This window comes from Ambystoma mexicanum, chromosome 2p (assembly GCF_040938575.1).
Source record: "Ambystoma mexicanum isolate Mex_15411 chromosome 2p, UKY_AmexF1_1, whole genome shotgun sequence".
NCBI classification, from domain to species: domain Eukaryota; kingdom Metazoa; phylum Chordata; class Amphibia; order Caudata; family Ambystomatidae; genus Ambystoma; species Ambystoma mexicanum.
Window position 1 is genome coordinate 1,299,432,179 of NC_090923.1, and position 18,240 is coordinate 1,299,450,418.

At 47.3% G+C, this 18,240-nt stretch overlaps 1 protein-coding gene across 1 annotated transcript in view; it reads left to right on the top strand.

Moving 5' to 3' along the window:
* Nucleotides 1-18,240, top strand: part of EIF2AK1 (eukaryotic translation initiation factor 2 alpha kinase 1) — a 1,543,308-nt gene that overhangs the window by 689,966 nt on the left and 835,102 nt on the right. The window contains exon 8 of the mRNA XM_069645632.1: nt 12,402-12,465. Coding sequence (XP_069501733.1) covers nt 12,402-12,465 — 64 coding nt within the window. The remainder of the gene's footprint in view (nt 1-12,401; nt 12,466-18,240) is intronic.

Consider the following 18,240-nt stretch of genomic DNA (forward strand, 5'->3'; position numbering starts at 1 on the left):
TATTCAGGATTGTTTTTCACGGAGCCCAAAGGAGGTCCTACACCTTAAGGGGGTGAGCGTCCATGTCCTCTAAATAGGTCCATTAGGTGCCCTTCCCTTCCTTCATATGTTCTAGGAGGACCCTCAACTGGGGTGCATAGAAATATAGGCGAAAGTCCGGCAACCCGAATCACCCCTCCTCCCTGGGTAGGGTGAGGACTGTCCTCTTAGTCCTTGGAGTTTTACCCTGCCATATCAAGTCTTGCACTGCTTTCTGGAGGTCCTGAAAGATCTGATCAGGGATACGTGTGGGAAGTGCCATGAAGAGGTAAAGCAATCTCGGCAGGACATTCATTTTCACCGCCGTCATACTACCATACCATGACAGTCATAGTACCCCATTTTTTCATATCCGACTTGATTTCGGCCATGGCAGGATCACAGTTGGCTGGGGTTAGCCTTGTAAGGTCTCTAGTGAGGAGGACGCCCAGGTAACGGACAGAATCCCACACAACACTAATCTCCTTGAACTTATCCAGCGAGTCCAGCAAAGGGTTGTATGCCCGCATAGGAAACATAATTGATTTTGATTTATACATTTTTAACCCTGAAAATTGCCCAAAAGATTCTATTAAAGACAGGAGAGGGGGGAGCGATCGGCGTGGCTCCACCAAGTAAGCCAGAATATCATCTGCAAACAATGAGTGTTTAAATTCCACTTCACCCCTTTTTTATACCCATGATACCTGGGTGACTCCTCACTGCAATCGCAAGGGGTCCATTGTGAGTGCGTTTATCAGGGGGGAGAGAGGGCACCCCTGTCTTGTGGCCCGCGAGAGTGAGAACGAGGCCGATAGCTCCCCAATTACCTGGATCCTAGCTGTTGGGGCCCTGTACAATGCTGCTACCCATTTTCTGACGTTGACCCGAAGCCCATCTTTTGGAGGAGTCGTGTCATATACCTCCATTCAACTCTGTCAAATGATTTCTCAAAGTCTATTGAGAGTAGGCTCGCGTCTATGTCCGCTTCCTGGCCATAATGGATCAAGTCCTGGCGCCCCCCTATGAAGCCCACCTGATCCCTGTGAACCAACATAGCCATAATCCCCTCTAATCTTTTCCCAACCACCTTTGCCAGTATTTTAATGTCAATATTAAGGAGGGATATCGGCCCGTAGGAGGAACACTCAGTAAGATCTTTTCCCTCCTTAGGCAAGACTACTATTATGGCCCCCATCATTGTTTCTGGTAGGATTTCCCCCTCGAGGACCGAATTAAACACTTTCACCAGATGTGGTGCCAGGGTAGAACGGTACATTTTGTAGAATTTCACTGTAAATCCATCCTCCCCTGGTGACGTTCCCCCCCTTCATCCCCTTAATCACCTGCTCTACCTCCTCCTCTGATATTTGGGCCTCCATCCCCTCTGCCACCTCCCTCGCAAGAGTCGGTACCAGGATAGACTGTAAAAATTCCTCAATTTGGGTATCATCCCCCCCATATTCCGATTGGTACAGTATTTCATAATATTGACGAAAGGCCTCTCCAATGCTTACCATGTCATATCCCAGTTTCGCCGGCTCAGTGTTAACTGCTTTTACCATTCTACTTTTCTGGACCTCTCAACTTCCAAGCCAGAATTTTATCGGCCCTGTCCCACTTTTCATAATATTTTTGTTTGAGCAACAAGAGACTCCTCTCCGTTTTATTCAGCAAAAGTTCCTTCAGCTGAAGCCTATATTCCTCCAAAGCGGATACCCTGTCTAAGTCTAGGGGCTTATTCGGGGACCCTCCTGCCCCCCGGGTTGAAGTTTCGCAATTTTTTCTCATAGGGTCTTCTCCTGGGCTTCCCTCTCTCTTTTCTTCTGGGCTCCTATTTTGATGAGGACTACCTGGATGGTCGCCTTGAAGGCGTCCCAAAACATATGTGCGCGGACTTCCCCGTTGTCGTTGAGCTCAAAATACTCCACTATTTTTTCTAGTACCGTTTTTGTGGTCACTTCGTCCTTTCCTTTAGCAAGGTATCGTTACACTTTCAACGTCCCTTCCGATTACGGTTCTATTCCCCTTTTAACGAAACCCGGACCAAATCGTGATCTGACCAAGGGACGGGGTCTACACTGTGGCCTGCAGCGTATGGGCGCAGAGATGCATCAAGAAGGATGTAGTCGATCCTGGAGAAGGATTCATGTATTTTAGAGTAGTAACTGTATGGGGGGTCACCCGCACTAAGGTCTGTGAGTGAGTCTTCCAGGCCCAAGTCCTGGTTGACTTTGTGAAATCTTTGTGCCATAAGGTCATCAGCCACCCGGGTATTGTGGGGCCCAGTCGCTTCCTGTCAGTAGCTGGGTCCAGAACCATGTTGAAATCCCCCCTCCCACCCCCCCCACTATCACTATGCCTTGTACAAATAGTTGGAGCTTCATCTTCACCTCCTCCAAAAACTGCGCTTGGCCGTCATTGGGGCCGTATTCCACCACCAGAGTCAGTGGAGCGCCCTGTAGAGTACCCCTCACCAACAAGTATCGCCCCTGCGGGTCCTTCAACATTGCCTCCATGCAGAAGCCCGCCTCACACGCCATTATAATAGCCACACCACTTTTTTGCTCTTGTGTGAAGTGCATATGACCTCCCTGATGCCTCCCCCCTTAAGGTTGGGTTCTTTACCTCCTCGCCCAGTGTGTCTCTTGCAAGAAGAGGAGGTCCAATTTTGCCCAGCGAAATTCCCTTAGTAATAGGAATCTTTTGGTGGGTGTATTCAAGCCCCTGACATTTAGGGAGCCCATTTCCAGCACTTGTGGATATTCAACAATTTTCGAAACAGGCGTTCCCGTTGGTCAGTGTCCTCAGGAAATCGTCTAAACCATTGTTTCCCAGACCTCCTCCACTTTCCCACCACTCCCCCATCCCACCCGACAAAACTTGAACATATCCCCAACTGCCCCCCCTCCATATCCCCAATTTGTTTAACCCCAACTCCCATGGTCACCCGTCTATTCCCTGGGGGATTTAACTTTGGCGTGGATAATACGGGTAATTCTCACCCAGGACAGTATGGGTTTCTTGGGGGTTTCCCGGCCTGAGAGTTCTTGTTGTGAGGGGTGCTCTCTTTCCTCCTTTGCTTTCCTCCTCCATCAGAGTTATCAGGGTCTTGATTTTGGTGAAGGGGGTCCGCCTCTTTTCATAAGCCCTTGTTCTGGATTATGGGGGACCGCTTGACCACTTCTGTGTGTCTATTTCCCCACCTTGGGGGGAGGGGTAGAGTCCCCCAACCCCCCCCTCTCCCCTGGGTGCACCCCAGCAGGCGCAAGAAGGTGCTGTCTCCCTTGCCTGGTCTTGCCTGGTCTTGGCTGAATTCCTCTGGATGACCTGTCCCCTCTTTTAGGCTGCACTGGACAGGGCCAGTTGTGGTGCTTGGGCAGGCCCAGTTGCCGTTTTCTGTATGTGTGTACTGGATAGTGGGGGGGGGGCTTCGCCTGTGGGACCTCTACATGGAGATTGTTCGTATAAAGATGGGGCCCTTCCCGCCTCCTCCCTTCAGTTGCCTCGTTTGGAAAACTGTCCTTGAAAGCCTTGGCCCCGATGCATGCATCTGGGGCTCCAGGGCCCCCTACTGTTGGCTTTCCTGAGGGCAGACCCCTCAGGCTTGCACACAGAGTGGCTCTTTGCCCCCCCCGGCTACCTCTGGGGAAAGTCTTGTGGGGACCACTGGGGAGATGGTCTTCCCCACCTGCCCGTTCTTTCTGCAAAGCTTCCTTCCCTTCACGTTGCGCGAGAGCCCCTCCTTTCACTGAGTGGGGCGCCTGGATTCGGGGGTTCTTCTGCTTCTCGTGGGGGTGGGGGGTTCGCCTGCTCTCTTCCCCCTGAACCTCACAGCACTGAAGCTGGCATTGCCTGTGAACCTCCTGGTGGCCTCAGCAAAGCCATCTTTAAGGTTATCATACTATTCTTCAACCGAGTAGGCCTGCGAGCTGAAACCCTCAATGATCATGTCAAAGCGAATAGAGCACATGAAGAGACTGAACATCTAAACCCTCTTGACCTCGATATACCATCTGCAGACTTGAGGCCTAGTTTAATGGTTTAACCAAACCCTGAAATGTATCCTAAAGAGGCGTGTCGAGAGAATTGGAGAAATTGGAACAATCTAGTCTTGTGGGCTCTGTTCGCCATCAGAAAGACATCATAATCTTCCATGGGATTCTCTCCCTTATAACTGGTGTACTAATGGAATCCCTGCTATGTGTTGGATATTATGCTGGAGGAAGAGGAAGAACCAAATAGCAGGTAGACCAGCGACCATCCGATGGTGCAGAACACTTGTGAATATGTGGAGAGGGTGCCTATGTGTTCTGAAAAGACTCTGCACCTTCTCCATATATGGAGAACGCTTAGAGTATGTTGACTTCCGTCAAAGCCGCTTTCCCTAAGCGTGAGCCTAAAACACTCTTGTATAGGCCAAAATGGAAACACGTCACTAGGTGAAGATCCTTCATTGCAAAGACATGCACAGTAAAGCCTGATGCCTCACCTCGTACAAGCAAGAAACCCTCGTTTAAACATGGAAGTTTGCAGTAACTACTCAATATTATAATGCAGTAATGTGCAAGCTGAGTACATAACATTTTCAATTCCAGACTTTCCACCCACAAAGAGAAACCCCATAACAAAGGTACCATGCTGCATACCTTTCAAGTGGGAGACAAAATATTACTCCCAACCACTCAAAACAAGTTGTTGGCCCAATGGCACAGACCATACGTTGTCAGAGGTTGTATTGCCTTTTTCCTATAAAGTATGAAAAGCGACTGGGATAGACTCCACTTCAAGCAGAAGGTTTCTGACCCTGGGATAAGGTTTAGACCAGGAATAAGGCTACCCCTGGAGAAAAGATTAGCCCCCGGATAGGTTTCCCATTGGATAGTTTGACACCAGAAAAGTCCAGCCCCTTGTACCACTAAAACACAGGGACAGCCCTATAATATCCTGCAAACTACAACCGTGACAACTCCACTCCATGGAATAGCAGAAACAGCCCAAGTGAAGAGATAAATGGGAGAACAGTCCGTCCATGTAACGCTCACCTGGTTCCCCCGGAGGCGCGGGTCTTGATCTGGCGAGGATACTGTCTTCAGTGTTAGGCGCAGGGTTCGTTTTGCTCCCGGACTGGGCCCCCTTCCCACCGACAGTTTAAGCTGAAGAGAGAGATGTCTGCAAGGGTAAACCAAGGTATTAGTGTTTGGAAGGTTCGGAAAGTTCCTAGCCCCTCTCGCCCTTTCTTTCCCCGTGGAACTGGGTTGATATTGCGCTTACCTTATATAGGTAAATGCCGGGCTCTCCATCCTGCGTCTTATGCAGGGGCGCTGGATCCAGTTGCTTCACTGGATGCGAGCTCTGCCTCTTGATAGCAGAGGATTTGCTGAGAGCGAAGACGCCGTTAATGCACGAGCGTGCCTTGCAAGTATTAAAGTTCCTTTTGCTTTGTTTTCTTCTCTTTCAAAAGTCTTAAGTCTGTAAAGTCTATGTCTTTCCCTTTTCAGATGCTGTGACGATGAAGATTATCCTTCTAATGGCACGTAAGTAGAAAGACTGCACTAGCGCTGGAGAATGCTCCGTAATGTCTCTTTTGTCTTTGCAGGTGCTGAGGTGCAGCGCGAACAGATTGAAAGCGAGCATAACACAGGTAAGCAGTCTTGTAACTAAGCGTTACTAACCGATGTATCTTGCCTTGCAGGTGCCGGAATGCAGCGCGAGCTGAGTTGGAACGGGCGTAACACAGGTAAGCAGAACTTGTAGTTGAATATTACTGACCGATGTTCTCTCTCTTTGCAGATGTCGGATGCCGGAAGAGAAAGGCAGAAAAAGGCGCCTTGGATGCTGCCGTTGGATTAGGTAAGTAGATTCACTGCCTTTACTTTAACCTAACCTGTGCCTTTGTTTTGCAGGAGCTGCCGAAGACTGAAGAAGACTGAAGATTGGATTCCAGCAGGTTATTTCGTGTTCACAGGATCTGGAGCTGGAGGTTTCCTGGAGCTGACACGGTGAGCGTCCTGCTGCAGATGCAGAATAACGCGAAGCACGTGAAACCAATCGGGTGTGGTTTAAATAGCCTTCTGTAGTGCTTAGGCGTCTCCTTCCACGGCCCCACCCAGGTAAGAAAAGAGTTCCAGATTTCTAAAAGAGTTCCTGTGTTCTGCTTCCAGGGAGTGGCTCCTGCTCCACCCAGACAGAAAAAGTAGTTCCAGGCAGAGAAGGATCAGGAGACCAGTTAGCTGGTAAGTAAGCAGCATGGTCTGCTACAGGTAGGTCCACCAAGCACTCTTATCCAATATGAGCCCGGCGCTTCCTGTGCCGGGACCAGTCACCATCATGAGCCTGGCGCCACTGGCGCCAGGACAAGGTCCAGAGGGTCCCTATAGGGACTGGCTGGTTCCTGGGATCAGAGTCATGGGTCTGCTTCCAAGGTCGTGGGGCAAGTCCTGACCCCTTGGAAGCAGGGATCATGACAGTCCACCAGAAAAAAAACTGAACATTAACCTATTGGGAAATAACAGAAATAAACAAGGACCCCAACACCCAGGCAACAAGCCTACACCACAAAATGCACCCCACCAGGAAAGACTGATGTACAAGAAATAGGCAAAAAAGAACAAACCAATTGGAGCAAGGCCAACCATCGCACAACGCCACACCCGGGAACCAACTAACACCAAGAAATAGCACACCCAAACGCCTGCCGGAAAAGAGCCCCTTTACTGGAACAAGATCAAAATCACTCTTTTCGTGCTACCTATCGACCTACCACCCACTCGCATAACCAACCAACAAACCATAAGAAGATAAGGAGGGTCGCCGGAAACACAACAGACTGACTTGTAATCTTCAGAAGCACAACTGAAAGAACCAACCTCAACACACCATTTGTCACAAAAAATTGGCATGACACAAAGAATCGTCAATGTGAGCAGATGGATGAACCATAAGAAAACAACCCGAAATGCACCCTTTTTGACCTACTCAACTAAGAATCAGAAACAATAAAACCAAAGGCACAACCTAATGGAAAAACAAATCAATATCAACTCAAAATGTCCAATTGGGGGCACAACAGTAAATGCAGATTTGAGAAGTGTCTAAAGTGGGGACCCAAGAGTTAATGAAATGGTACTTAACGTTTGAAGTGCAGTAGTGATAGGACTATTACTTACTAGCTAGCAACCTTGGTAAACTATGTTATGAACTTGGAAGAGACTGTAGGGCTTTCCAGAATTGCTGTATTCCCCACCCAGACCAATTGGTGAAGGGAGCGACCCCCGCAGCTGGCCACACCCTAGATGCCATCCTCTGCCAGAAAAACCTAATCTCAACTGCTCTGAAGGCATTTTGGAGTAAGACACAGACAACAGATTCTGAATGAACAATTAAACTTTATTAACTTAAAAATCAGGATGGAAAAATGCCTATGTTGCCCTATACTATGATGGATTTCCCCTACCAAACCACAACTAAGGAAAGTCCAAAAGTTCAACTTGGGAATCTGTCTGTGTCCAAAACCTATACTTGTCATCACAACTAATCTATAAAATTTGTTTGGATGTCAGCAACCACCAAAACAGTGTTCAACACAAACTTTCAGAGCTATGTTCAGTGCACAGCTTTCTTTCAGCTTCCTTCCCCCAACTGTAAAGCATTTCCAATATGATTGAAATGATATAGAGTTAATCAACACTCAGGGTTCCCTTTCCCCAAGTTTCCTCATAAGAAGTGAGCGAAAAGCCTAGGGGAGTGCAGCAGAAGGCTGTGCTCCTCTGGTAAAGTCAGGCTATGGTGTTTAAACAAAGCAAAAAGTTGGGGGGTACACAACTGGAGCGAAAATTACACATTAAATTGAAATCTTTCCTAACACTCCTTCCCTCAGCCTATGGCGAACTACCTTGGGGGTCCTCGGAGTCCACAGGCTCTGGTCCGAATGGGATAGGACACCACACATAATTGCATTGGACCAAGCCATTTTCTATGCGCTGAGAGCGTTCCTGCCGAGCATCTGCAAGACATCGGCGCTGGTACAAATAGATGTCTCCACAGCGATGTTCAATATAAACAAGCAGGGGTTACAAGTCCCCAACTATGTCACCTGGCCGTATCAATTTTGGGAATGGGCCCTGGCGAAAGATATACTGCTCAGGGCAGTTCATCTGGCAGGGGTTCTGAACAAAGAAGCAGATCACCTCAGCAGGTTGCACCATGCTAACCACAAGTGTGGGATCAATCCTCTGACTCTACATTCCATCTTTCAGGAACTGGCCTTCCCAATACTGATCTGTTTGCAATGCTCCAGAACAAAGTGTCTTCTGTACTGTGAGAAACCAGAAGGTGTCTCACCTGCTAGTCTCCCGGGGTCTCTCTCTCAGGTGGCCAGGGCACAGACATCGCCTTTGGATCCAGCCCCTGGGGGTGGATCAGTGCAGGAGGATCACCTGGGTGAGGGGTCTTTGGGGGAGTGGGACACCAGATGGTGAGATGCGGGATCCCCCTCCTGATAACACCTTTACCCCATCCGACTCGATAGGATATTTAGAAACTTTCAAACTCCACCCGCACCCTCTGCCTTCATGAACACTTTCACATGGGCAGCCCGCTCTGGCATAAAATAGACTAACACCCGAGCATTGTACCTGACATGTTCCATTACTATGGGCAGGCAAGGTCCGGCAATTACTGGTAATCATACACACCTGACTTTCATTAAACCTCCCCACACGGATAAAAGGCGGAGCACGAGAGCACACGCTGAGCGAGGCAAAGCACACGAAGGAACAGTACTTTCCCGACAGCAGCTGAACAAAAGAAGGAAGATGGAAAACCAAGAAGGCTACGCAAGGAGGGAGATACCTTTGACCTTTTCAATGAGAAACCATTACTTTCCAGAACCCTTCATATTAGAAAGCGTAAGGCCAGGAAACCAAACTGAAGAATCCTGGATTGTGTGTCGAAGATACACGGGGCCCTCCTGCGCGGTTGACCGAATCTGGGAGGAACAGCAGCTGCTGTGGTACCGTCCTTGGCTCCAAGATTAAAGCAGCGCCTGAGTGATCAACACAGCTGGTGAGTTGGGGAGACCGATGCAAGACCGGGCTGTGTTGAATTCAAGGTTGCATGCAGTAACATTGTATAACGAGTGCGAGGACAAAGATTGAAATGCGTTTGATGAAAGATGCAAGGCAAGCTTAATTGCTGATGAATGTTTGAACATTAAAGGGAAAAGATATAATACCAGTGAGAGAGAGGTCTGGCACCACAAGGGTGCTCCATCAAAAGTCTCTGTAAGGTATCCAGCCAAGAAGTGGCAGAAACAGAAGTAGAAGATTGGCAAGAACGTTGTGTGAAGTGAATCGAAGTGGTCCTGCAACGGTTTAAGCAAAACCCATCGCACAATCGGGTCTTGGATTTTTTGGAATATCAAGAGAAAAACTTAGAAAGTGAGATTACATGGTCTGAGCCCTAACGAGGGAGACCAACTGTGAACATTGTTCTAAAGGGGTCCAAGCTCGAACGAGGGAGATCCATGGTCCGAGCCTGAACAAGGGAGAACAAATTGTGGTCAAAAGGGGTCTGAGCCTGAGTGAGGGAGACCCATGATGAACACTGAAAGCGAGACCTTGTGAATGTGAAAGTCCTGATAAGAAAGGAAATTTGGTGCTTGTTTGTTACGACTGAACCTCTGCAGTAAGAGACTGTTATTGGTAAAGAGGCTTTGGCAGAAGGCCCCGATACCTATGCTTTGAACTGTATCCTTGTGGCAGAGAAGCCAGAGTGTGCGAAGCTCGACTGTGCCGAATTGCCCTGTGCTGAAAACGTGGGGAAGGGAAGCCAGCTGCTCAACTAACCTGACATATTATTTCTTGAACACTTTTCTTTTTGCATACACTATTGTCCCACACCATTTTGTATTTAGAAGTAAGGATTGACAATATGTTTATTAGTATAGGCTCTTTTATTTTGACACTCAACTAGGACTGCGTTATTATTTGATGGTTGTAGCTAGCTCCCATTTTTAGATTTAGGTTTAGATAGGCATTCAACCAACCCATTGAAGTTCAATAAACACTCTTGAACTGTGATGACTTGTGTCTGTCTTCACTGTTTGATACCATACCATGCCTTCCTTACAGTACACCTCTTAGCGTGCCGCAGGGGGGGGGGGGGGTTAGGATTTCTGAGATACACTAAGCATGCCTTTAATGGGGGAATTCTTCTTCGCCTTACTGCCAATTCCACTGATCCCCAGAATATTGGCCAAACAAAACAAAAAAGCCAAAAGCTGCACGATCATACTAAAAGTGCTGCAGTGGCCAGATTGCTTTTGGTACTCCAACTAGTGGGACTGAACGGACTGGGCCAGATTCTTCTTCCACAGTGGCACATCATACTGATCCAAGAACAGGGCAAGATCCTTCATCCATGGAGGACTCCCGGATGTTTGTTTGAGCAGCGTGCGAAGTAGCTCCTTCTCTCTGAACTACCTTTGCGCTTCTGTTCGCCTCCATGCACAGTGTCTCCTGCTGCGGTCCCCTGTTCGCCAGGTCGGCGTTTCCCAGATTTCCTTGTCCGTGGATTGCTCTCATGTTGGTTTCCCTCTGATATTGTGTATTTCCTTTGACCAATCAAATGCTGTGAGAGATTAGACCATTCACACCAGTTCTATGGACTGACCTTCGTTTCGTTTGACTTTATTTCGGCCGAAACAGGCCATAAAATTATCATACAATATATTGATTCATACATCATTGAAATTTGACCATTAGCATTAATAAAACCAATATAACCATAGTGAATAAAATACAATCATTTTTGGTAAAAAAAAAAAGTGCCCTCGATTGCTCAGGTCCCTGGTGAGGTCATTTAGGTCTGTCTGCAGAGAACATGATGATCATTCAGGAGGCCAGGAAGCAGTCGACACGGTCTTAATACCAGTAAATAGACCAGGTTCTGTCTGTGGGCCTTGGGAAAGGGTATCAACCCCCTCTCCAATGGCTTGGATGACTTATTTTCTTTAGTCTCGCACCTGGTGGCTTTTCGGTCAATTCCCGTCGCACCTACCTAGCGGCTATTAGAGCGTGCCGGAATGTTGGAAATTCGTCCTTCTCCACTGCTAATCCAGGGCTTTGAAGACATTCGGAGGGCCTTCTACGGTTGCAACAACCAGTTAAGATGCCTCACCCTATGTGGGATGTGAACATTGTTTTATCCGCACCAACTGGCAAGCCCTTTGAGCCTCTGAATTCCATGGAACTCAGATTCCTCTCTTGGGAGGTAGCCCTGTTGGTTGCCCTCACTTCTGCTAGAGTGAGTGAGATACAGGCCTTCTCGGCTTCAGAATCATACTCGTTTTTAAGGGGCCAAGGTCACGTTGCCTATGCACCTGGCCTTCTTATCTAAAGTGGTTTCCCGCCTTCCATATGAATGAGGAGGTGGTCCTTCTGAAGTTTTTTCAGGAAACCTCAGTCCTCTGCAGACTCTACTCTTCACACCGTAGATATCCGTAGGGCCTGCAAATTCTACCTTCGCAGGACCGAACAGGTCAGAAAATCGAATGTTCTCCTTTGTCACCTTTGGAGCACACAACCCAGGCAGTCAAGCATCAAAAGCCACTAATGCTTGGTGGCTTGTATCTGCCATTAACTGTTGTTATTCCTCTCAGAAGCGGACTCCACCTAAGGGTATGCATGCACATGCAGTAAGCACCAAGGCCACTGCGGTAACTTTTCAAAGTCACTTCCCAGGGGTCGTTATCAGCAGGGCTGCCACGTGGTCCATGCCGTCAGCCTTTTGCAAGCACTACTGTTTGGATGCCAGTTCCAGGGCCGATGCCAGATTTGGTCAGGCAGTCTTGCAAAACCTGTTTGCTTCCAGTTGGGATTACTTCCACCCGTGAGTTATCATGCTCGAAATCTCCAATCAGTATGGAGGAAAGGGGGCTGGATATAGGAGTAAGAAACAGTTACTCACTGTAGTGACTACTGTACTCCTAGTCCATAGTCCATTTTCCAACATACAACTCTCCTGCCAACCCCCGCTAAATCTGTTCAGTTAGACATGGTAGCCGACGAGTGGGGAAAAAGGACAGGCTAGTGAGAAGCATGTGGGCGGAGACAGTGTGGGCAGGCACGCCCAGCCTGCATTCATTTAAAGGAGCAGTTTTTATGTGGTGCAAAAAAGCCTCTGGGCCTATCTCCGTGGGACGAGATATTCCATCAGTATGGAGGAAAGGGGACCATGGACAAGGAGTACAGTTGTCACTACGGTGAGTACGTTTCTTTTTTAGTGCAGAAAATGTAGTTGGATACTTTTTCAGCATATTTGCTTAATATAATACCTCTTATGCTTAAAAGGTCATTTTTTTATATTTCTGTTCTTGATAGGTAAACCTGTGCCTGCCTCGAAGATTCAAGTGCTCATAGACTCCTCTATTCAAAAACCTGGCATGTAAGTTATTTGTTATATTACAATTTTCCTCTTTTTTTAGTTTTTACACAAAAGCAGTCTTTGAGTTTACCAAACGTCTAGGAGCAGTACAAGTTGTGTATGTAATTTAAGGGTGCAGAAGTAAGGCTCAGACACACAGGTGGCATAGTTTTGGTATAAACATTTGTTAACCAGTAAAAATGGTTGGGAAAACTGCCTCTCTGTCCTTAAAGCCAGAGGGGTTTCCCTGCCTCATAGAAATCTAAGGAAAGTGTCAGCATGTCAAACAAATGTAGTGTTCCAAAAACCCTTCTTCTGACCCTAACACTAATAACATAAATCTAATGTGCAAGTCTATTCTTTTCCAAACTAAAGTGGCAATGGCAATTCTTGCCAACAGAAAAGTCCCAATCTCTCAGGTGATCAAAATGACAAACAAAATGTTCCAAAATGTATTACTTCAAGGATTAGGGGTTAGCTAATTTCCCCTGGGTTCCTTCTGGTTTGAATGAACTTCACTGTATTACTAGATTTTCATATGGGTGCGATACCCATACATTATATCAGTTTGGTGTACTCCAATGCCAAGCGTATGTTTTCTTCTGATCTCTCTATTTTTGCTTTCAGGGTCCCTGACCCTCTTATTCTCAGCTTCTCCTATGGATGCGGGTTCCAGACTTGCAATGCTCTGTTGCAATAGCTTGGTTTACTCTCCAGCCAAGCATATGATTCCTTCTGTACTGTCTTTGTTTCTCTCAGGGTCCCAGAGCCTCTTATCTCATGCTCTACAGTTGCTCTCCGCTTCCTCCTGGACTTCCAGCACGTCTCGGTTCGCCCACGTAACTGTTTGTGTGGTTTGCGTTCTTCCGAGCACTGGTGCTTTGCTTTGAGGCTCTGGCAGTGTTCGGGTGTTCTCTCTGGTCGGTAGCGTCTCTGCCAGCCAATTCTTCTGCAAGCTTGACCTTCTGCAGCCGCCTTTGGGTTCCTCTTCTCATCAGTGGTTGCTCCTCCAGTCTCTGCTCCATTCTCAGGCTAAGCTTTTGCTTTCCTGCGGTTTGCAGACTTTGGACTCCCGGATGTTTGTTTGAGCAGCGTGCGAAGTAACTCCTTCTCTCTGAACTACCTTTGCGCTTCCGTTCGCCTCCATGCACAGTGTCTCCTGCTGCGGTCCCCTGTTCGCCAGGTCGGCGTTTCCCAGATTTCCTTGTCCGTGGATTGCTCTCTTCATGTTGGTTTCCCTCTGATATTGTGTATTTCCTTTGACCAATCAAATGCTGTGAGAGATTAGACCGTTCACACCAGTTCTATGGACTGACCTTCGTTTCGTTTGACTTTATTTCGGCCGAAACAGGCCATAAAATTATCATACAATAAATTGATTCATACATCATTGAAATTTGACCATTAGCATTAATAAAACCAATAAAACCATAGTGAATAAAATACAATCATTTTTGGTTAAAAAAAAAAAAAATGTCCACCCAGGATACCATTTTAAAGCACAAATTGGATTAAAAGTTAGAGCTTGCAGTGCTTTAATGTTAGCACACCTTTCACCGGCACCTTTTGAGCTAAGCATTATTATATTGGTACATTTTTAATTTTCAGCAAAAAAGTAAATGCACACTGTGCTGGGGCAATAGGGGTTCAGCATGCAGTTAATCTAAAGCGAAATGGCATTCAACCTTCTCCTCCACGCTCGCAGCACATAATTTCCCAAACAGCCTGCAAGTCCTTATCAGCCAGGCACAAGTGGAGGGCATCTTTTACACTTCTAATTCTATGCCCGTTGAATAGAGGTTTCAGGTATTTCCTCCTTATGTCAAGGTGTCTTGGGCATAAAAGGACAAAATCGGCCACACCTTCCACTGTATTTGAGCAATGCAGACAATATGGCGATGTGCTCTCATACCACTTATTTCTCAAGCTCGCGATAAGGAGGATCCCCATTCGCAGTTTCGTTTAGAGTGCTCTCATTTTATTAGGTTACATTACATCCAAGTACAGCTTGAGCCCATAGGATTTCTTTAGCAGCCAATATCTAGTTGGGCTACTAGACTGCGCTATTTTAGCTGAAGTTTCTCCCTCCCATCTCACTGCATATGCTGCTTTTATTTTTTCTTTGAAATTAACTGGGATTTATTCTGGATTTGCCTGTCCGATAGCACAACGAGTAGAGTGCTCACTTTGACATCTGTGCAGAGCCTGCTGACGCCATTTCGAATCCTGGCCTTTCATCCTTCCGAGGTCGATAAATGAGCAGTGCTCAGATACCTAAGGGTTCGTAGCGCTATATAAATGCTAAATTATTATTATTATTATTATTATTAGAAATTACTCCACACCATTGCTGAGGGTTCGCCTTTTATTGCCACAAACCAGGAAAGATTTTTACTTCCTTCTTCGGTCTAGAAGTCCTTTATTGCCTCCCTATATTTGCCAAGATTGGGATTAGCACACACCCGGGCCTAAAAGTATACTGGCTTCACTCTGCAAATAAAACCAATATTGTGCATATTCAATTGCATAACAGTTGGGAGATTTTGTGCATTTACTCATAGCCCCAGAGTTGATTTAAAACATTTTGGTTCTACTATCTGGAGTTTCCCAGTGTTTATACCCCACTGCTCCACACCAAATAAAGCTACTTGACTAGCTTGACCTTTATATGTATCCAGGGTGACACTCCCTGCCCCATCCCTGTGCGCCATGGCAAATATATATTGCACCACTATACCTAGCTAATGTAAGTACTGCACAATCTGTTTGGTCCTTACAGCTACAGTCCTCTTTTACCCTGACCTCCAGATGGTTGTACCAAAAAACTTGTTCGATTGGCTCATCACTCAGTTTTAGGTCTAGTCTAGGAGTCTTCATAGATCTGTGCCTTCTGAATATCACAGCTTTCATTTTCTGGGCATTAATGGCTAGCCCATTGTCATCGCAGAGATGTTCAAAGATCTTCAGCTGGGTGCCTAACCCCGTGGGTGCCAGAAAGCAAGACAGCACCATCGGAAAATAAAATTCTCAGCCGCCAAAGTGGGTGCGTCAGTTGGCCTAGATAAGTTATTGATGATCCCATTGATACATTGGCAGAACAAGCTAGGGGCTAAAACACATCCCTGTCTGACTCCTATTTTAGCATTCTCCCTTGAAGAGGTGCGGCCGTCTGAAGTATGCCTTATGACAGCTCCATTTCCTCTTTACAATATCTGTATGGCTCTCATGCTGGGGGATGGTATGCCCAAGCATAGACAATCATGTTCCCTTAGGGTCCCATATTTCTCTACTATGAAGTGGAGTCTTGAACATTGATCAGTGGTGCTGGTGTTTTGCTGGAACCCGACCTGCAAAAGTTTGCCCCAACATTCAGTATCCATGCCTCTAAATGGACCAGGACTGCCCTTGCAAATACTTTGCCCTCCCCGCATCAAGGAGGGAGATGGGTCTGTAGTTGGCCGGTGATGCTCTATGCCCCTTCTTGAATATGGGCACCCAAACGGCTTGGTTCCATGAGGCTTTTACCTTATTTTCTGCTAGCACTGCATTGAACAACTTTACGAAGTAAGGCGCCCATATCCTCACCTCATGAGAGTATGAGTCCTCAGGAACCATGTCCAGCCCTGGGGCCTTGCTGATTTTTTGAGACTGTAGCGCTCCCTTTACCTCTTCCAAGGTAAGGTAAAAATGGCCATCTGCCCTTGATGGTCCATTCCCCTGTTGTTCATCCAACTCCCTGATGAAAGTTAATCTCGTTTCCCTATACAAGTTCTCAAAATGTACAATCCACAGTGCTTCAGGAATGCCATCTTGAATATGATTTTGCTCTTGGTTAGTCCCTGCTCCCAAGGTTGCCCAGAAACATTTAGAATCGTGCTTTTTCGATGCTACACGCAATGCCTCCCAGATACTGGCTGAATATTCTGATTTCTTGAGCTTTTAGAATGCTCTGTACCTTTTTGTAGCAGCTGATAAAGTAACAGATCCCTCTACTCGGATTTCCTTGTCTTGTTTGATTAATACACTTTTAGCCTGGTGACATTCCTAGTCCTACAAGGGGTTTTTACGAATCGCCTGTGCTTTAACCAGGGACTGAGGCTTACTGAAACAATCTCCCACCACCTTGGTAACCTCCTTGTGAAGGATCACAATCTTGTTACCTTGCTCTTGATTAACCAGAAAGAATATCTCTAGCTTTGGTAGAATGTTAACATAGATGCCGGGTAGCTTCACCCCCAGGTCCAATGCCTTCCATTTTCTTGTCCGCCTCACTCCGCCCCAATGACAATTAGTGCCGAGTCAGGAAGATGGGTGTCCGTGGTCAGACCCAGTAGAGTTCTCAAATTAGTAGCCATAATTGGGTGATGATGCCTTTTCGGTCTTTCTATTACCATAAAGTCACACACCAGTGTAGAGCAGCAGCCAACTGCCTCTGCAGGAAGTCCCACACCCCTACTCCCTTGTCATGATGCCTACCCCCGGGGAACCAGACCAGGTCCAGCAACCCCGGAAGCAGGCATCAAGTTATTTTGAGCAAGCCCAAAAACCCCTGCTAGGGGCTGTTTGGGTGCGGTTCTGGCGCCTATGGCGCCAGGCTCATGGAGTAGAACTTACCTGATGCAGACCATGCTGCAAGCTTACCTGATGCAGACCATGCTGCAGAGCTCCAAGCCAAATGAGGCTTGGAAGGGACTATTTTACCTAGGGACTATTTTTTTACTCGGGTGGGTTTGGGGAGGAATACTTACCTGGGACTACTTTGGAGGCTACTTAATCCACGCCCGAAGAGCAGCACACGCTTCGCGTTGTTCTGCATCCAGCAGCGTAACGCTCACCGTGTCTGCAAGCCTGCATCCAGTCTTCTGCCACGCCCACCTCGAGTCTGCAGCTCCTAGAAAAAGGGAGGAACAGAAGGAGAAGAGGTTAGAATAAGAGCAAAACCTTTGATCCTTACCTGAATTCCGGATCCACCGCGCCTTCGAGCTGGAAGAAGCAAGCATTTTACACGCGCCGCCTCGCCTGCTGCAGCGCTGAGCTGAACTCACCGGCCTTCACAGCATCCTCACGATCCACCGCATCCTTCTGCACGTTCCCGCCGCACTATGGCACCTAAGGGGAACACAAGAACAGCAAAGGTGAGCCAAGGGAATAAACAGAGGCAATAGTAACTACCCCCATAGACTTACCTGATTACCGCAGGGGGTACTATTCCTCTTCACGGGTCGGCGCAGTCTCCATAGCTTCCTCGCCGTACCCCGGCCCCTAAGGGGAACAAAAGGACAACAAGGTGAGACGAAGGGACAAACAAGGGGAACTCTTCTCACCACAATAGACTTACCCAATTTTACCGCCGGCGGCATTATTCCCCGAACTTCATATTTTCTCTCCACACCTGAATAAGGGAGCAAGCCACAGGTTACATTCTGGCCTTATTTTATTGAACTGTGTAGGATAAGCCAAATCCTTACCTGAACTTCGTCAGCTACCACGAGGAACTCTTCGATGGGGTCAAGCTGCAAACTGCAAGGAATCGGACAAGAGTGAAAGTCAGACATGTGAACTCTTACGAACTACATACTTTTCGGCGTCAATATTGTTCTGGAACTCACCAATTCCTTTGAGCCAGTGAAGCAACTGGTTATCATTGCGCCCCTGCACTCAACGCAGGATGGAGAGCTCATCTTTTCAAACCATCAGGTGAGACTATAAGAGGGGACATCAAAGGTGATCTGTGGGGAGAACAGCGGGGGGGTGGGGGGATTTACGCTCAACCCCACGGGTGATTAATTATTTTCT